Genomic DNA, 21,027 nt, shown 5'->3' with positions numbered 1-21,027 from the left:
AAAAAAAAAAAAAAAAAAAAAAAAAAAAAGAAAGAAAGTAACTTTAAAACCAAGCAGAGCATCACCATAAAGCAGAACCCCTCTTCCTCCCCCTCCCACAACAATACCCCAGCCAAGCTTCATTTGCTAAATGCCTGCCCAAACATGAGGGTCTCACAGCCCTTTTCAAAGATGCCCAGGCTCTGCGGCTCTGGGTCGGAGTGACTTCCAGAGCTGAGGGGCAAGTGCCGAGAACAACCTCCTACACACTTTTGCCAATCAGGCTTGACACATTCATGGTCTTTGCAGCAGCTTGCTCTCAGCTGACCTTAGGGGTCATAATAGGCTCTCATGGTTCTCCCTGGGGTATTTAGGACCTAGACCATTTAGGGTTTCGGAGGTCAAAACCAGCACCTTGAACTTCACTCACAAATAGGGTTACCAACCCTAACTGAAGCTATTCTGGAACATTTTTTCCCCCCCCAACATAACGTAATGTCATTCATTAATGGTGCTGTTCAACCTGTTCCTCAGTCTCCCCGAGGGCTTTCAATAACCAGCAGAGATCAGCGCTGATTCCAGCAGACTCTCACCAACCCTACTCAGAAACCGACTGAGCGCCAGCGCAGAATTGCTCTAGAGCAGCAGTTTGCAACCTTTTCTAGACTCCAGACCCTGCAGGAAGATGCCAACTCTTTGTTCTCACTTGTTTTTCTATGGGAACATGCTAGAGCCCCTCCCCTGCAGCAAAGCACCCAGGCGGCCCACAGCCGGGCAGGTTGATCTCAACCCTGGCCATCCCAGACTGAAATCGATGGGTTTCCCCCTCTGCACCACGCCAGCACCCAGCTGTTCTAGCACGGTGTGACACCTCCTGGCCGACCATCGCCCCCCCCCTCTGACGTCAGCACCCGTTGAGCTCATCCCCACCCCGCCCCGCCCCGCCGGCGCCTGCAGCGGGGTACACGATGGCCCCACCCCCTCCCCTCTAGGCCGGGGAGCGCCGAGCAGGCGGATCGATGCGCTCGCTCGGGAGCCGCCATTTTCGGCGCCGAGGGGAGAGCTGGCGGTTGGGCGGTGACGCTTCCTCCCCGCCCGCGCGGCGAACAGGTATGTAGCCCCTCCCCGCCCCGCCCCGCTGCTAACCGCAGCTTCCCCGAGCCGCGGCCGCTTCCTGGCGGCGTCACGCGAAGGGGAGCGGCCATGAGCGCAATGGTGAGTGGGGGACCGTGGCTGAGGAGGGGGCTCGGCCCCACCCTTTTCTCTCTTCGCGCGGGGGGCGGGGCCTCCGGAACGCGTGCGCCCTACCCAACAGTTGGGCGCGAGGCCCGTGACGCGCCTCCCCTGGGGGTCGCTGCGGGCAGGAGGCTGCGCCGGGCCCGCTGGGGGTGGGGGTGGCGGCGGCGGCTGCTTCCCCTGGGGTCCTCGTGGCCACAGCGCCGCTCCCATGTGTGCTTGGGAAGGGCTGCTCTGCTTTGCTTAGCCAGGGGCTTTCCATGGGGTGCTCTGTTTTACCGCGTTTGTGTTTGTGTACACGTGTGAGTGCACGCGTGTGTGAGCTTTCCAGTAGATGTAAGTGCATGCACGTATGGGCGGGCACACTGGTGTGAGCATATAGTTTGCTCAAGTTCACTCTTAAAAGAGTCTCTTAAGAAGTTTCACAAGGCCCTTAGCTTCTGCTGGGACGTTTTCTTGCTGCTTGGCCTATAAAATGGATCTGTTCTTTTATCTGTTGACCCCTCTGTGAAACCCTTTGAAATATGAACTTTCATTTCTACCCAAGAGAACTTTTACAATATTTTCCAATTCCTGACAACGGATATTTGTGCCCGAAAGCTTGCAGTTAAAGACTTTTTTTTTTTTTTTACAAAAATCTTGTTGAGCTATTAAAAGATATCATCTCTACTATGAGTCCTGACTGCTTTTTCCTTTAAACCGGTGGTTCTCAAACTTTTTTTTTCACGGACCGCTTGAAAATTGCTGAGGGTCTCAGAAGGCCACTTCATCTAAGTCCTCAAAAAAAAAAAAAAATCAAGTGCAGGTACAGATACTCTTGATTGTTCAGCAACCTTTCTGCTGACCACCTGAATGAAGCTTGCAGACCGAGGTTTGAGAACTGCTGCTTTAGACCAATACGACTACAACCTGGATACCTGATCCTTTCTTTTAGGAATTTGGATCTGATGACAGATCTGGAATTTTGATCCTAAAATAGATCCTTTCTTTCAGGAACTTTGAATCTATGATCAGGTTTTTTTCCTTTCTTTTTCAGAAATGCAGTGCTGTGTATGCTAGTAAAGCAGCTTATTTCAGGAGCAGTCCAGTGTTGTCTCAAATGCTGGTATGATGGAGAGCTTGAAATCCAAAAAGTTCATGTGACAAAACCAGGATCTTACTTGAGTTCTGCCTAAATCATGGCGAATGAAATACTTTTTTCTATAAAAGTAGTTTTACATTCATAATAGTTAATGCCGTGTGTGTGTGTGTGTATGTTAGTATCTCACTTCCTCATTTAATTTATGATTCAATTTCATTGTTTAGTTTTCATTACTGTAATTGCTATTACTATGGCAATCCGTAAAGCAGTGGTAAAGAATGGTTCTGTGTTGTCCTAGACTAGTGGTTGCCAACCAGTGGATTTTGATCCACCAGTAGATCTCAGAGCCTCTTGGAGTCAATCAGAGGCTGGGGTGGGGAGCTGAGTACCCACTTGCATGCACACGTGCTGCAACCCAGCATGTCAGTCTGTGGGGGAGGGAAGGGGCAGGGGCTAGATTGAGGACCCCACACAGTGAGAGACAGTGCCACAGGAGCAGGGGTAAGTTGAATGGGGTCCCCAGCTAGGTGGAACTTACCTGCTGGGGAGGCATACCCTCAAATAATTTTTTTTCTCTGTGCCTCAATCTGCCCCCTCTCCTTCCCTCCCCCCATACTTACTTGTGCACAGTACATCTTGGGTTGATTTGAAATGCCAAAGCTGATCTGCTTAAAAAGGCTGGAGACCACTGTCCTAGACATTAGCGTTACCATGGGGTTTGAAGAAATTCTTGAAATCCTTTCTACTTTTGAAATTCTTCTGAGAGAGAATCATTCTCTTACACTTGATGCAGCACACTTTATGAGCAGCCACAGTGAGAGCAGTTGGATTATCCAAGAGAGAAAACTGTAGGTCCAAAATGGAGTTTGTAAAGTTTATCATGGTTTGCTGGGAGGCCCAGACTAGAGGAACACTAACTGTAAATTAGTGTTCCTCTATGATACTATGGCTGTATCTGCTGATGAACTTATCTTTTGTGGCCAAGTTTAAGGAAACAGTGAAACTGGGTAAGATTAGGTTAGTTTGAAGTCACTAGACCTGAGAAAATGCTTGGGGTATCTAAGCCAGACTGGTGCCAGGAAAAAAAATACAGAAGGTACACAAGATGTGCAGTAAGAGGAGTTTAGATGACCCCTTCTTTTCATTCATCACAAGTAATACCAGTGCATATTCGTTTCTAAATTACAGTGACTTCCTGTTTTGGCATCAAGTTGAGTGTACTGCCAGAACATTCCTTTTCTAAGGAAGGTGATAATTCACAAGTGTTTTTGTGGTCTCTGTGTAACTAAATGAGGTGTATTGACTGACTCTGTTCCTTTTTAGTGTGAGAAATGAACTGCCAAAACAGAGAAATGGGATTTTCTGCATCGCCAGATTCAGTCCTCTGTGTTCACAGCCAATCATGCATTATATAATCCCTTTCATAAACATATTAAGACCCCATCTTTGTAGTTGGGTGGCTTCCCTTTCACCTCCTACTAGTTGGCTGTTCAAAACCTTGCTCTTTTGATGGTTAGCTCTTCTCCTAATTCCCAGTCCATATTCATAGAGATTTCATATAAATTTGTTGTTGCATCAACATTGCTCTTTTAAGTAAAATGCTTCTCCCCCCCACCATTGGCATTAATCTCCCCTGTATCTATAACTGGGAAATAATAAAGAATGCTATAGGACTGTAGAGAAGAACGTTGTCATGAGCCAGCAGCGTGCTCTTGTTGCCTCTGCACAACCAAAAAGAATAGCTAACAAAGTACTGTTTTTTATTAACAGAAGTGTCACTTGCAAATCAGGGGAAGTAATCCTTCCCCCTCTGTTCAGCACTGGTGACAGCTCACCTGGTACTATGTCCAGCTGTGGGCCCTACACTTCAAGAAAGATGTGGACAGATTAGAGTCCAGCAGAGCAATAAAAATAATTAGGAACCTGAAACATGATTTACAAGGAAAGGCTGAAAGACCTAGGGTTATTTAGTTAAAGAAAAGAGAAGACTGAGGGGGTATTTGAATGATGACTAAGTCATCAAATACCTAAGGGACAACCTATAAGGAGGATCTTGTTGCTTGAGTTGAGTTGCATGAAATATCCTAGGATCACATTTGCCTTTTTTCATGCGTGTATCACATTAATGTCTCATAGTTGTCTTGTGATTTAATAATACACACAGGTCTTTTTCCTGTGTCATTTACAACTGATAGGTTCAGAGCATATAGCAGAAATTCTTCTGTCTGTACATCCCCTCCTCCTCCCCCCAGTGCCTGATCTTTAACTTAAGTAAATTTTGTCCTGTTTCTATTACCACAGTCCTGTCCTCTAATTCTGTTTCTCAGATATCCGTAGCTTCCTCTGCATTAACAGTACTTCTCAACTTTGTGTCACCAACAAATTTTATTGACATAGTCCTACTTTTAGGTCCAGGAACACTAAAGAAAATGTTTAACAAATTGGTCTCAAGAATGATCCTTGAGAAACTCCGTTTGTAAGCTCTCCAGCCTGCTACTTCACCTTTCAGCACACACTACTGTTGTCTTTTCTGTAAATGGTTCCTTACCCTACCTAACAGTTTTACTAATCTCTATCTTCCCTAATTTAATAAAGCATGCTTTCGCCAGGAGATTACTGAAGTTCATCTAAATTAGATTAATGGCATTTCCCAGACTAGAAAATCATCTATCAAGGAAAATGCCATGCTCTGTCTGTAGTAAAATCATGTTCTCATTTATCACGCTTTTCATTTAAGCAGGGCAGAGTAGGGATTTTTGTAGATCCTCCTAGTAAGGGAAAGTATTCTTAGCCTGAGACCTGAAGAACAGTTGAGACGAATAACATTTTTTTACTAACTGCTGGCTGAACTAGCTTTTGACTTGCACTCGAAAACCCTAGGAGCCCTGCCTGATTAGTGTATTTAGCCTGAGGTTGGAAAAAAATGCCTCAAACATTAGTTACCACATACTTGACTGAACTGAAGAAATGAAAGATTTGCTTCTCAGTCCAGTATTTTTCTAAATTTCTTTTCTTTAGTTTCAGTCACCAGGTTTTATCATGTTGTGCTACAAATGAGTGCATTTGACTATTCATGTGGCCTAATTTTTTGAAACACCACATTTTTTGTTAAGTGGCAAAGGTTGAGATCCTGGATGTTTCTGGACTTTTGCCTTGGTGATTTTGGGGTGGTCTGCACACCTTCCTGAATATTTAAAAGAAATCCAAAGGAAGGGTAGAGAGAGGGGAGGATTTCTTGTAATTTCACACTTGAGGTAACTACAAGTGTGTATCCTACTATTGTTGCTAAATCTTTCTAAATGAACATTTAATATATTGAGTTTAGTGTACTGTGACAAAAAGATAAATTAGAGTGGTGATAACCACAGTATCTCTGTACCAGCTCTTTAATTGTGATTTCAGAGTTGTGATCATTCCCATCCCATGACAACATACTTTAGTCATACCTATGAGCATTGGTACAATACAGCTGGTTTTGGCTCTGGGCTAAAGGGGCTCGCTGAACCATGAAACTGATGAGACAAGTTTTTTGCACCAATGCTTTCTAGAGATTGATGAAAGACCGGTTCCCATTTTTTGCAAATTATGTTCAAAGGTTTTGAAAGAGTGTTTTTATGGATATTAGAAAAGATCCGGGAATAAAAAAGTGTAAGCAGTTGCACAAACTTTAAAAACCCCCCAAACTAGCGACTACTACTAAGTGCTGGTACAGTTTCCTGAGTTTACTGCTGTTGCTTATTTTCCATCCTTCCTTACATGTGCATGCACACGCGTATCAGAGGAAACGCAGTATACAAGTAGTGCATTATTGCAACTCCCGTAAAGCTTTTGTGCATTTAATATTTCTATTTCAGTTTTTTTTAATTAATTTAACTTATGTACTGGTGACACTGGAATGCTGTTCTGCTGTGGCTTATCTCACTTCTGTGGTTTCTTTCAGCTTCCAAACAAAGACCACAAAAAGAGAGAGGAACAAAAGGGCGATAATTCCATTGGCGCTGAATGCAGCGAACCAAGAATCATGGATCTGAAATTCAACTCTTCAAGGAAATACATTTCTATCACTGTACCTTCCAAGTCGCAAGCTATGTCGCCTCATATCAAGTCCATAGATGATGTTGTTGTTCTTGGCATGAATCTCAGCAAATTTAACAAACCTACTCAGTTCTTCATATGTGTTTCTGGAGTTTTTATGTTTTATCTAATCTATGGATATTTACAGGTAAATTTTATAGTGTCATATTTATGCTAGCAGCCCTTTCTTCTTCTGTTTTACCATATATGTTTCTAAAATGATAGTGCTTTTACTGGTAAATTTAATATCTGCTTTATGCAGCTATGTTTTAAAAAGAAGAACACTGAAAAGATGAGATAGCGAAGTCAAGCATTCAAAAATAAAAAACAGTATGTGCTTATGAAATTAGAGTGTATCGTAATGTTATACACAAGAGGGCTTACTTAAGGTTGGCTGGGCAACCTTAATTCTGCCCTTTCAGGTTCATTGAGTGCAATATTTAGAAATTTTATTCTAATAAATATTTTTTGTATCCAAGTACCTAGTCCTTTAGGAAAACACAAATTTCAGAATAGTCTGTTCCTATATGGTTTTTCAGCAAGCTTAAAACCTTTAAATCTGTAGTAAATCACTCGCACCATTTGAATAACACATACTAATAATAGGTAGATACAACAATACATTAGTCCATATCCAATCAGCACTGATAAAAGGAAAATTGACATTATTAGCAATCGGCTTTTTTTTGGCCTGTATAGCTGATGTCACCAATTTGAATGCTGCGTGTATGTGCGTAGCCAGGAAAGCAGCCCAACAGCTTGGAGAGCAGCATGGTAAGTCTGTGCAGGCGGAAGGAGCAATGGGGGGACAGATCAAGGCTCCCACAGGGAGGGATGGAGTGGGGCAGGCACTGTCCAGCTGGGGTGAGTCACCCTGCAGAGCCATGGGCAGCTTGTCTGGAGGGGTGGGGAGCAGGAAGCAGCTCACCGCCACTGCGCACACCCCTGGGGAGGCAGAGCACATGCTCCCTGGATTTGGGTGTGGGGCAAGGGCAGGCTTGGGGCTGGTGGCAGCACCATCCTCTTCCTGTCAGGGGCTGAGCTGGGGCTGTGCTGGGGACAGGCAGGTAGGAGCTGGGCTACAGGAATTTTTGGGGTGGCTGTAGCCCCCCATAGTCCCTTCCCAGCACTGCCACCGCCCACCCCAAGCGCACCCCTGGCCCAGCATTTCCCCACTGAGAAGAGGCCAACGCAGCCCTTTGCCCCGAGCCCTAAGTAGACAGCCTGCCCTCACATTGCTTACATATTTGGGGCTCACATGCCCCCCATGCTTCCCCAGGGGTGTGCACAGTGGCAGGAGCCACCCTCACATCCCTCAGACAAGCTGCCCACTGCTTCATCCTGCACCCCACCCTGGCTTTGCAGTGCCTGCCCCAACCCCACTCCGTCCCTCACCGTGAGGGCCTTGATCTGCCCCTTCCTCCCAACAGACTTACCAGCCTTACTGCTTTCCATGTTGCTGGGCTACATACTGTCAATCAGATCGGTATCAGCCAATATGGCTGGTCAATAAGTGGCCATCGGTATCAGCCCAAAATACCTTTATTGATGTACCCCTATTTATCAGCGCACCCCTAGTAATATCCTCTCTGCACAACCACCATGAAGATGGATGAAAAATGTGCTTTGCTGATAGGGATCAAAACTGTTTGCTAAACAACAAAGGAATGCTGGGTGTTTTTGGAATCCTGGTTTCAGTTCTAGGTTTTACATTGGAGTGTTCTATAGAGTTACTGAATTTCTGTGCCCAGATGGCATTTATACACACACTTTTTTTCCTACAACACACTTGGACATCTGACACTTCAGAGATCTGCTGTTCTGGCCACAAAGTGATATGATCTGTGGTATGCTGTGTGCAGTTGTAGAAATGGCAAAATGCATATCAGCACGCAGAAAATGGTAGCGTTGTGCTTTTGAACTAAAATACCGTGTGTGTGAAAGCTCAAAAGTGCGTCGCTGCCATTTTCTCAGTGCTGATGTGCGTTTCGCCACTTATACAACTGCAAGCGATGCAGCACTGGTCACTTGTGCATGTAAAAATGCCCGGTGTGACTGAGCCAGACTGTTAATATCTATTTCAAAGCATGCAGCTACAAAAGTTTCTCAAGGAAATGGTTATAAGAATTTTGACAAAAAAAAATACTTTCCCCTAATGTCAGTTTCAGAAACAGCTGAAGAGTTTCTGTTGAAACTTTTAAAAGGAAAAAAAAAGTTAAGCCGAGGCAGTTATTTTGTTAAAGTTATTGGTAACTGAGAAAAGAGTCTTATCCTGGAAAATATTAGGCAGGCAACCTGTAGGCATTGTCACCAGCTCTGCCTGTAATTGACACATCCATATCATTCTGTGCACAGTACTGTATGTAAATTTTTCATAACATTTTTTTTCAAACCACCAGTTTTAATATGCTAGCAGCCTGCAGACTTATAAATTCACGTGTGCTACTTAATTTAGGTACTCAAAATATTACGTGTGGATTCTTTAGAAATGAAAATTTCTAATAAACTTGTCTCTTAAAGGTGTTGATTTGTATATAACTTAATCTTTATGAGCAGTTTATAAATTCTGGCTAGAACCAGAGTCGAACTTAAATAAATAATTTTGAAAATTCAGTTAAAAACCCAGACATCAAGTCCTTTCCAATTTGTGATGGATGTTCATGGTTCTCTGATGTATTGCTCCATTAACTTCGTTGTAGATACATTTCTCCCTATTTTTTTTCACAGAATCTTTAAATCATGCTTTTCTTCAATACTTAAGTGACACATACTGTAGATGATTTCTACTTAATGTTTATAGATTAAAAGCACAAGAATTGCAGACTTGTAATGAGAGAACCGGTCCACTAATCACGTTTTAATATTTTGGGTGTGAATGTGTTTTCTTTCAATAGGAACTGATATTTTCAGTGGAGGGTTTTAAGCCCTTTGGTTGGTACCTTACATTAGTACAATTTGGGTTTTATTCCATTTTTGGACTAATAGAACTTCAGCTTATTCAGGACAAAAGGAGACGGTATGTATTTTTTTAAGTGAGCTTAAAAAGTAAATATCTTGATTTTTTTTTTTTTCTTCCAATTTGATTTGAAAAATCTGCCTTCTGGTATTTGAATATGAAATACGAATATTGCTGATACTATGCAGAACATTTTGAGTCAACTTCATGTATTGTCATAGAATAAAATACAATATTTGATAAATAGAGTTGAGATTTGAAAATATATACATCACTTTTCTGTCAACTAGCATATGTGTGTGCATGCATGTGCACTCTCATGCATATACTGAAGACAAAAAGAGCCAGCTGTCCTTGAAAGTATGTTTGAAAGCTTTCAAACATGCATTTAATTTAGCAAGTCCTAAAATGTCAACCTTTTTTATATTTGATTGTTTAGCTTAATTCACTAGAAATTTATGCTACTGTGCACATTTGTATCAGAAACCTTGAAACAAGTAAATAACTTTTGCTATAATTTACATATGTCTGTTGTAAGCAGCAAGATAAGTTACCATTTTAGGCATTGATCCTTTAGAGAAGTACAAATGGGCACTTTAAAATTTGTATCTAATCATTAGATTACTGTCAAGGGATGGCATGCAGTACTTAAAGCTGCGTTACCCTGCTTCTCAGAGAAGCTACTTCTGTGGAGTTCCACTATTCTGCTTCTGATACCTTAAATAAATTAGGTTTCTGACTGCATGGCTCAGCATAAACATGCCCGTTAAAGACCATCCTTTTTGGTGGGAGCAGAGAGGTTACTATATTTACTGACATTTTAGAGAAAACATTTGAAAAGGGTACATTTTAAATGTTGCTTTGTTTTTTCTCTTGTGCCTGTGCATTTCTGTAGTATTAGTGTCCATGATTTTTCTTTCACCCTCTCATCCCCAATTTGCCTCACCAGTGGCGATCCGTGGCTAAGGCTCTAGATGTTAAACTTGAGATCATAACACACTTGTATAGACAGCTTCTGGAAAGCATGATTTATTTTAGATGCTGACAGATTCTAAATTATAGAACCTCTTGAGATATTCTAAAATGAAATAATGTGTCGGGTTACACAGAGTTGTTAATTTGTTAAGCTTCTTTTTAAATGGCCATTAATATGTTTGACAAAATGGAACCACCTGTAAAAACTAGTGGAGTGTGTCACTATATGTTACATTGGAAATTATATTGAAATTACATTTTCTGTAATCTGGGTAGCATTTTGTAAGTTCTTAAGAACAAAAAATATCATTATTATGATTCTGCCTTTTCTTTGATTTAGAATGTTTTGTATACTCTGTCATCCTCCCTGCCCTGTGTACAGCATGCCAGTTTAGCACAATTTGCTGTGAGTAAAGCAAGACTTGACCTTGTTTGCTGTTCCCCTTTGCAGATATTTTTAGCTTGCTCTTAAGTTAGCCAGACTTGATGCACAGCATGTTTGTGTTGATGAATTCACTTCACAAACTTACTACTGTAATACTTAGAAGCACTCTGCTTGTGTGCAAAACTACAGTTGTCACCAGATAGTGGTTTCACCAGATCAAAAGTGTATTCATCTGAATGCCCAGATACCTTGTACTGAAAGTTAGTTGGGTGAGATTTGGCATTAAACTATCTTCATCCTATTTTATGAAGTTATTAAAGAAGCATAACATTTACTTGAAATTGACTATGGGTTTTTCCCAATTTCTAAAAATAGAGAAAAATTCACTTTAACTTTACAAAAATACGTTTAAGAAAAACCAATCTGAACCATAAATATTTCAGAAAGTTATGAGCATTTGAACATGAAAGTGGTTGTAATATAAACTGTTATGTAGTCTTTATGAGGGAAAGTTAGTTAAGAACAGAACTGAGATTTAAGAGATCTGGGTTTGATTCCCAACTTCCTGTGCTGTCTTTGGTCTTTTACTTAATATCTTTGTGTCTTGGTTCCCCCATTTGTAAATTGAAATAATGTCTGAGAAGAGTGCTATATATTAACATTTCATGCTGTTTTATACTTCTTAAATAAAAGGCACTAAAGTTTGAAGTATAGTTCATTTAAACCAAGTTAAAAAATATTGAAATTGCAACAATTTTTGTGCAATTTCAGTAAAAAAAAAACTGAATCCTAGGAAAATTTTGGCTCATTTTTAAAACTTTTTTTCTTTTTTTCACAGTATGAAAGTCTTTCTTTTTAGAAGTGTTACATATATATATAAAACCCTCCATCTGTTTATATTTTGCAGAATTCCTGGCAAAACCTACATGTTGATAGCCTTTTTAACAGTGGGTACTATGGGTTTATCAAATACCTCACTAGGATATCTAAACTATCCTACTCAAGTCATCTTCAAATGCTGTAAACTTATTCCAGTTATGATAGGAGGAGTCTTTATACAAGGTATGCTTTAATTTTGCTACAAAATGTTTAACTTTTTTTAATGGAAGTTTTTTAAATCCAACCCTTTTTCTGTATAAAGTTTTGGTTTTAACAAACCACCTTTCTTAGACATGCAAAAGTTCCATTACAAATTCTCAAACATTTATAATTTAGATAAAAGAAACATGATGAATTTTATATTTAATGATGTCATTATCCAAAAATAAAAAGAGGGCCTGGTGAATGAATCTCACTGAAAATCATAACATAGTGATTATTAAAAAAAAATATATATATATGGCATACTTAAATATTGTGTTTTAATAAGAATCACAGTATATTATGAAAAATTCCCACTCTGTACCTGAAGATGCAGGGCTGCTTAAAGTCGATGAAGCTTCAAGCAAGCAATATTTTTCTAGTACAGAGCTCAACATTTAATATTCCTGTTATAGTAGTTAGTTCCATGTATTATAGTCAGAGTAGAATATTGTGATTCTTTCAGGAGTGAGATGAAATAAAATAGACAAGTTAAAAAAGCAAAATAATTCATACTAGAAGAGAAATATTGTATATATAATTAAAACTTCAGGTTTTTTCTCATAATGGAATCTTCGTATGTCATTTCAATTTGGTATCCGTGGGTCATTTTATAATGTTTTTGGATTATATAATACTATATATTCAGCAGCTGAGAACATATTTAAAGTACTGTTCTAGGGAAAGGGAACATGTTATTCAGATGATATGCTCAGGATCTCACCTCATTCCCCAAAAAATTGTTGCCTGGAACTACAGGATTCTGAAGTAGTAGTAGGCAACCATCAATCCTTCTGGATCATGATATATGTGTTAGAGCACAAGGACCTGTGACACGCACACAGGCAGGAGTATGGAGATCTTCCTTCACCCCCTTCCATCCTTTGGATACTGTTTCAGTGGCCTAAAAGCCCAGACATTTGGTGCCTCAATGGCTGTGGTTATATATGCATCCAGGAATTGAACCTGTGTCTCCCGTAGGCCGGACAAGGATTCTACCACTGAACCACAAAAGGAGGTCTGGATTCTAAAGTAATAGTTCCCAGTCTGGCCTGTTAACCTGTTGGTGGTGGTCTGCAGAGAAATGGCTAGCCAAATGGCAACAGCTGTTCTTGTTTCCTTCTGTCATTACATTTAAAGAGAACTGAAGTATACTAGATACATGGGAAAGTAGTATTAGTTAAGTAAACAATTGTTCTTCCTGAAGTGATATCACTTCCTCCCCATTGAAGGGAAAATACGGTTTTTGCCACTGTGAATAAAAGAGATGGCTCATAGGACAATTTTGTTATCAAAATGCTCTTTACATTATGAAAAAGTTTTGGAACTGCTGCTGAAGGGAGAGGTACATATTAAGTTTTCTCCTCAGATAGTGGGAAGCAGGACATTGGGTCTGTGTATATCAGTTGAGAACTGAATGAAGGAAATGCTTTTATTTGCTTACTGCCCAAATAAACACCAAAACAGATTTAAATCTAACACTGATTACATGGTCATATTCATGTTGTTTGTATTGTCTGGGGTTTTTTATAGGAAAACGTTATAATATTGCAGATGTGTCTGCTGCAATGTGTATGAGTCTCGGCCTAATATGGTTTACTTTAGCTGACAGCACAGTCGCACCAAATTTCAACTTGACAGGTAAAGAAGCATTGTACTTTATGGTTTAACAAAATTCTTATTTTGCCTAGAGTGGTATTCCATAAAAGTGTTCAGGAGTTTTTGGTGGTAATGCCTTAAGGTGTCATACTGAAAATGTAGATTTTATTATATTGTTGCACTAGCAGTACTACAGCTATGGTAGAAGAGGCATTTTCATTCTGAGTCCCAGTTCTTAGGAACTTATAACTTTCCAAAAATATTACCACTTATATTTTTCTTCAGTCCAGAAATAAAAGTTTTTGATAAGTTAATAAATCAGATGAAATTCTGTTTGACTGTTTTTTAAACATTTAACATTAAAAGGTAAGTTTGGTTTTGCTAAGTAAATATTTCAGACTTTATATTTTTGGAAACTCTTTCTCTACTTTCATGTTTTCTGTAGAATTGACAGTCTCAGTGACAAATGTTCCGAAGTATAAGCCAGTCAATTGACCAGTCTTGGTAATGTTAGTTGACCAGATCATTGCCTCTGTTTGAATAATATGTGCTCAAATTTTGGTGGATACTTCAGCAAGCTAAGGATTCCATTATGTAGGTTTGCATCATGGTGCCATCTGTTAGTAAACGCAGTGTTGCAGGGGTCAAGATTCACACAGGCAGACTCCCCTCCCTTCACTAATAACACAAAGCTCCTTCGTATATATGCAGCCATAGTACAAGCCTTATCTTATGTTTAGACACAGGTGGATCTTGCCCTGCTCTTCTCCTGAGTTCTTGTAGGCTGTTAGGCCAAGTGGGGCTGCAGTTTTGCTGCTCCTAATTCAGATAACTTCTGCTATAGGGGTGGGCAAAATACAGCCTGTGGGTGGAATCTAGCCCACAAAGGGATTCTGACCAGCTCCTGGTGGGTTCCTTGGCCCCGTCTGGCCCAAGCATAAGGGGGCAGCCTAGGCCGTGGTATGTGCAGCAGGTCCTGCCACCCCCAGGTGCAAAGTGGGGCAGAGGTGGCCCAGCAGCCAGACTCAGCTTCCTGGTAGCCCCTGCAGCAGTGGCTCACTCTGGGTGCTACCTATGGACCTGGCCCCCCGGCCTGTCCACGCCACACCCACTGGTGGTGGGGAGCAGGCAGGTTGACAGGGTCTCCACAGAGACTGGGCCAGGACCCCTTCGGGCAGGGCGTGCTCAGCCAGGCAGATAATGGGGCCGCAGGCAAACGGGGGATGGCATCTGGGAGCAGGATGGGCAGGGGCAGAGCTGGGATCATGGGGAGATGACAGTACAGGGACTGGCGTAGAGGCGTGATTCTGCATCCCTGCAATTGGTGTTGGTTCTGCAGGCAAGGACATGCAGGGAGTGTATTGTGGCCTTGCCCTGAGGCCCCGGCCCTGCTTGCCTATGGGTGCAGGGCAAAGAGGCCTGGGAGAATCAGTTGCTACCTCCCCCACACCGCTGCTGGGCTGGTCTTGCTCTGGACCCCTCCCTACTTCTTCCTGCTCCCCCATAGCCCCACAACAGCTCATCAAAACTTCTTAAGTGGCACTCCTGCTCAAATAATTGCCCACCTCTGCTCTACTAGCTGTCTGCTACAGAAAGAAGAGGAACCCCTGAGGTGGCACAGGCTTCTGTGATTACCCTGGGCTTTGGGGAAAGGATGATTCATTTGTTCCTTCCCTCTCTATGCAGCATGGGAGTTTAAAAATCCAGGAAGTGAGAAAACATGTTGATTGGCTGGAATCTCGTGGAATAGGAACAGTTAGAAACAGACCTAGCTAAGTAGTGGGATGCTTGAATACAAGCCTCTGGATTGTGAGCTAGTAAGGCATTAATAAACTATGAAGAGTCAGGAAAAGCCAAAGTAGTCTGTGTGGAAATTAATTACTAGAAGTGAATATGAAAAATATTAAAGCAAAGTGCAAATTCTGTTCTTCTGAGTAGATAGGATACAGTTAGAATGGAGAACTATTGGTTGAATTTTTGTGATGGGTATCTAGCTGCTGTCAAAGATTAGATTATTTCAGTCAAACCATATGAAAGGGGAAACTCATATGCCTCAACATTTTTCTTTGCATAATCCTTCAACTTTGTTTGGTATCATCATCCCAAAGCATGGGATCTTAGAATAAAAGTGGAGCTTAGCACAATTATTTTTTCATTTTCTAATACATTACATTTTCTAATTTTGCTATTCCATGCATGTCAGTCTCAAAACTTTTCACTCCTGGAAGGCCTTCACTTGTTCATCAAATTGGGTATTAGGTTTTTAGGCAAAATGCCCAATGACCAGAAAATAGACGTCACCGTATTCTGGTACCCATGCCAGAAGTACACCATTTTGTGTACTTGAAAACATTAAGTGCTTCTATACATCCAATTTACAAAGTTCCAAGTAGGAAACAATTTGAAGGAAGCCTTCTGTATCTTAAAGTGGGAGAAATGAAATAAAGAGCAGAGTTGGTGATGTGATTGCATAAGTTTCTTGGTCGTCTCTGGTATCTTGATGGAAGAGTGTCGGTTTCATGACCACTGACAAACACTGAGTTTTGCATTCTGATGAACAGCTGAGCATCACTTCATAGCCCAATATATGCATGACAAGTTTAAAAATATAATTGGCAGATCTGGTCCACAGAAAGTTATTTCTGTAGTGACTGACAGTCAGGGGTCCTAACAGGTCCCCCAGCCTAACCTAATTGCCCAGCTGGCCAAACCTGCCAGGCTTTAACTAGCAGTCCCACCCTATCTGATGAACGAGCTGGTCACTTGGGGCTTCCTGATTTGGCTGCCTGGGAGAGCAACTTCTCCAAGTCCCCCTATGGCAATACAAAGTAGGCCAGTGAGTAGTTTCACCTGTAGGTCAAAGAGCACCAAGATCATGACTTCTGAACCTGCATAGCTTTGCTTCTGGACTCTGGCTGTTGGAAATTTCCCTTGGCTTTGCTAACTCCAGTGTCATTTGGATGCAAAACTCAAAATTCATATTGTTGCTTGAAACCATACAGAGCCCATTCAGAATATGAAGAGTGATAATTCTCTGTTGTTTGAACCCAAGAATGATGGTCTAAGCCAATGGTCTCCACACTTTTTTGATTATGCACCCCTATCAGTAAAAAATTTCTGAGCACACCCCCCAGTATATGTATATTTATATAAATATAAATGGAAGTTCTAATATTTTCTTCCTGCACCCCAGTGGATCATCTTGCGCACCCCACTTCAGAGACCACTGGTCTAAGCAAAAAAAAAAAACAAATTTGTGATAATGCTGAGTAAAGTCCTTACAAAAGCTAAAGACGAAAAAATTGAGGAAAACTTCAAGGTAAATCAAGTGACCACTCCCCCGCACAGTGCTGCTTGGCTTCTTGAACCATGCTGCTACAGCACCCTTTTTGCAGAGTACCCTGGATTCAGCTGATGACCTTGTACTGTCTAGTGCAAATTATAAATTATGTGGAAACAAGTGAAAATTTCTGGCAAAGACAGCAAATTGTAAAGCAAGAAGCAAGTGTTTTATAAAACAGTGCAGAGTGCAGTCCCAGCAACAGCATCAAATGAGATTCTTTCATTATCGTGGAAGGAGTTGTGTCCTTGCACTCTAGCTACATTGGAAGAATTTTTTTTCAACATTTCTGTGTGCGCAGAACAACCTAGTTGTAGGTCATTTTGGGGAGCTGTCCATTCAGAAGCCAGAAATGTACTGCTGAGAACCATGTCACAATTTAGGGTTGTAAAAAAAAAAAAGGCTGATAAAGAATTGAGTAAATATTTGGATGAAGAGGAAAAAGTGGGAGGTACTCATGAATTTGATGACAAAAGTGAAAGATGAAGCAGTGGAGACTGATTTAAAAAAAATAACGTAAAGCAGAAAGTTTAGGAGTTGGTGTGCCGCAACCCTGTTGTGACTGGTTTTGGAACTCTTTTTTCATTTATATTTGTCACCTTTTTTATTATTTGTTTTAGACCTCTTTTTGGCCTTCAGTAATGTTCACATTTAATAGTAACCAAACACTGCTAGAAAGGATGTAATAATTCTTAAATTTGTTTTAAATTTTATTTAATAGTTTTCAGACTTTAAAAGATCTCCCTTATATTGAGGGCAGGAGGGGTTGTGACTGAGCATAAGTTTCTAACCTGGTACAAATTCTGAAGTCTTTCTTGTAACTATTCTAATAAATTCTTTTAAATATTTGACAGTGTTTTTACATTGGCAATATTTGCCTTGTTAGTATACCAGTTTATTTTATGAAGTGTCTGAATGCAAATATTTGTTTAGTTCTGTTCATGAGTTTGCTATGTTGCCTTTTTAATAGTTTTATTTGTGTGTATTAGAGCTGGAAAACATTACTATTTCACATCTGTGAATTATAGGATCTACTGCATTTATTTAATGTACATTTTAGTTAGCATCACACATGACTGGATGTGTAGTTGAATGAGAGAAATGGGTATGATGTGAAGATGGTATGACTTTTGGTGCCTGGTAAATAAGTCTGCCCAAATGTAACTCCATATGAAGGTGCATATTATTTCTTCTGCTTTCAGAATGGGTTTTAAATGTGAAAATGCAAAATTTAAATAGTCCACACATTTAAAGATTTCTTTTGGGGATTTTTAATTTGGTTGGAAAGATGTTGTAAACTGAAGGAAGTGGGACTGTGTTGGTGCCAAAATCAATAATTTTGAGTGAGAAAATCATCTATAGATACTAGTGTTTGAAAATTGTCACTATAGCACTACAAACAGTATTACCTTTTTGTTTTTAACATGCTTTGGATCTATTTCAACCAAAGGTATATTGATATCCAGAATATAATAGGTCTCAAAACTGGGGTTTGAAAGACTGTTTCATATCAAAAGACTAAGTCCAAGCTCTCTTCCTGGTTCTGGTACTCACTTTCTGTAATCCTGGACAAGTTATATCTTTACCTTGATTCCCATCCTACTTATTTATCCAAACCTATTCCCATCCTACCTATTAGTGTTTCACAGAGGGGAGGGGGGTTATACAGGTGTAGAAGTTAAGTCTTTTATTTTAGTAGCCAAATGATGGAGGTAGAATGCAACTTAGTACATTACATAAGAAGCATGCTTGAAGCTAGCTTACAGTAGTCTATGTACTGCTGTCATTGTATTACCAATTTAAGTGTGACATTTCTCAAGAGTGTTTACTATATAAGGTAATATTACCTTGTCCCTTAATAGTTCTGTGTAGTTTTATTCCATGACTCCTGATGACACCCTGAAGAAAACTGCAGTGAAGATGTCCATAGGAAGCAGAAAGTAAATTGACATTTGAAATATATTCAGGGATAGTGAAAAGAAAACCTGGTTACAGACTTAAACATATTAAGTCTTTCAAAACAACATTAACTTTTTACTGTGGATTGTAACTCCAAAATGACAAATTCCTAAGAATTCACTTGCCTTATACCGTCTAGTTGCTAGTCACCAAATAACGTCAGATTTCCTTCTAGTGGCTCATAATCATAAATACATTGAAAGCATTTACACACAAACTTGTATGATTCTAGCGGAAGCATTTCTTTACTCATATAATTTAATCAGAATTCTTTAAACGTGCACATTGTCAAGGGCAAATCTATTTACATGTCACAATTTTGCCTAAGGAAGCAAAACTGCACTGTGAGGTTAAACAGAACAAGTAATCTTTGCTGTCTGATACAAATGTTAAAAACAGAAAACCTGAGTGGTTTAAAGCATCAGCTTGATAAAAAAAATTGTGCCATGCAGAATTTTGTAAATTAGATTTAAGGCTCCTTAGTACCAGTGGAATCCAGAGGCAGCATTGTTGTGTAAGAGAAACACATTGGCTTAATGAAATATACCTCACTCAAGGATCCGTTCATCCACTGCGCTTGTCAGCCAAGGAAACAAAGTGGCATTTGCCAGTGCACTTTTGTATCTGTAACTAGGAAGGAAATTAATTTTTAAAAGAGAATACATACTTAGAGCTCAGTAATTGCTGTTGGCATTGTCATACTGGAAGTTGGAAGTTACTTTCTCAAGCAGCTGTGATTGGAAGTATTGTGCTTTTCAAAGAGGGGAGACCACAGATAAAAAGGGTACATTTTGCTACATCTATGCAGCAATCAACAAGGGAGACTTTTATCTAGGCTACTGGCAGTATTAGTGAGTGTTAGGAACACTGCCTGGAGCAATAGGAGATGATGGGTTCCATGCCCACTCTTGTCCCCTCTCGTCTTCCTATACAGAGAATTATTAGCTTTATTCATATTACAGTAAAGGTGTTTGGCGGGGCAGATTTTTAAATATCAAAATATTTGAATTGGGATATTGAGATATCATTTTGTCCATTTAGTCTTACACTTAGATAACAGATTAGAAAACAGGTTGTTTTTTTTTTCTTTAAAGGCCAGGTGAATTGTTCATAAACTTGGTGTGGAATAAAACTTCAAAGCATTTTAATAAAGCAAAGATTTTTTTTTTTTCCCCCCAAAAGATATGAACTCCTATAAGGTACCACAGTGCATGGGAAATAGTTAATTTGATTCAAATTATTTGTGTTTAACTGTGGGATTAAGTGCCCCCATCAAATTTTTTGTGGGGAAAAGGAAGAATTATGATGGATTTTTTTATATAAGAAGCAGACAGTAAACTTTGGTTAATTTGCGCATTGGATAACTCGCCGTTGTTCCAGTTCTTTGCCAGTGACTGCCCCTCTCTCTGCTTCCCTTTGCTGCTAACCCCTGATGATTGGTCACTGCTGGATAATTCACTGTTATTTACCTTCCTATTGGAATTGCAAATTAAACAGTTTCCTATATGCCAGTACAAGAAAAGCAAAATTAAAAAACTTCTAACGGATATAGTTTTAGCTAGCATTTTTAAAATGATACCCCTTGCAGTTCAAGATTTATGAGGGCAAGTTTGAAGTGGCACTTTGTTACTGTTCTGCTTGTTTAGTAAATCAGTACTCTGAACAGTTTTCTCCCCTCTTTACTTTCTTGAAGGTGTGGTCCTTATATCCCTTGCCCTCTGTGCAGATGCCGTTATAGGAAATGTACAGGAAAAAGCTATGAAGTTGCACAATGGTTCCAATTCAGAAATGGTAAATACCTGACTTTAATTTAGTGTTCTGTCACACTGGCTATATTACGACATTGACAATCAAACTGTAATAGAACTAACTGAATGGAAGCAAAGGGTTGGATAGATATGAAATTAGAATTTCTTACCATTTTAATCCTTGCTAAGTCAAGATACAAAAAAATGTGATGATAAAAAAAAGTTACTCATTTTTGCCTTGCATATAAAAAGAATGTGCATTTGGTGCATTGCTCCTTTTTTGACCCTTAAAGGCACACATTTGTCTACATTCTTACTATCAAATAATATTTTTGAGGTTGCAATATTTGTTTCTCCCTAATTGCACTGAATATTTACATAAATGTGGGTGTATTTTACTGTATTTTCTTGCATACAACACCTGTTTTCCAAAAACAACTGTTGGAAATGGAGTATGCATTGTATCCAAGAAATATGGTACAAGCAATTTCTGCCACTTACCAGGAAAAAACAAAGATAAAGTTTGTACACAGTCCACAGAGAACTACCTAGCTGTTGTTACTCAATTACTTATTACAAGAAATTTCTTTTCTTTTTTTTTTTTTTTTTTTTTTT

General features: G+C 39.9%; 1 protein-coding gene across 4 annotated transcripts in view; it reads left to right on the top strand.

Moving 5' to 3' along the window:
* Positions 1-980: 980 nt before the first annotated feature.
* SLC35B3 (solute carrier family 35 member B3) overlaps positions 981-21,027 on the top strand; it is a 38,983-nt gene continuing 18,936 nt past the window's right edge. The window contains exons 1-6 of one of the 4 annotated variants that reach the window (XM_019522442.1): positions 981-1,089; positions 6,237-6,518; positions 9,265-9,386; positions 11,594-11,748; positions 13,300-13,407; positions 20,358-20,455. In XM_019522442.1, coding sequence (XP_019377987.1) covers positions 6,318-6,518; positions 9,265-9,386; positions 11,594-11,748; positions 13,300-13,407; positions 20,358-20,455 — 684 coding nt within the window. In that variant the 5' untranslated portion in view covers positions 981-1,089; positions 6,237-6,317. Of the gene's footprint in view, positions 1,090-1,167; positions 1,195-2,063; positions 2,230-6,236; positions 6,519-9,264; positions 9,387-11,593; positions 11,749-13,299; positions 13,408-20,357; positions 20,456-21,027 lie in introns of those variants that run through there. The other 3 variants (XM_019522413.1, XM_019522424.1, XM_019522433.1) reach the window with 3 other exon arrangements.

This window comes from Gavialis gangeticus, unplaced genomic scaffold (assembly GCF_001723915.1).
Source record: "Gavialis gangeticus isolate Ggan-Ray unplaced genomic scaffold, GavGan_comp1, whole genome shotgun sequence".
NCBI classification, from domain to species: Eukaryota; Metazoa; Chordata; order Crocodylia; family Gavialidae; genus Gavialis; species Gavialis gangeticus.
The sequence above is the reverse complement of the archived record's forward strand: the minus strand, read 5'-3'. Positions and strand labels throughout refer to the sequence as shown.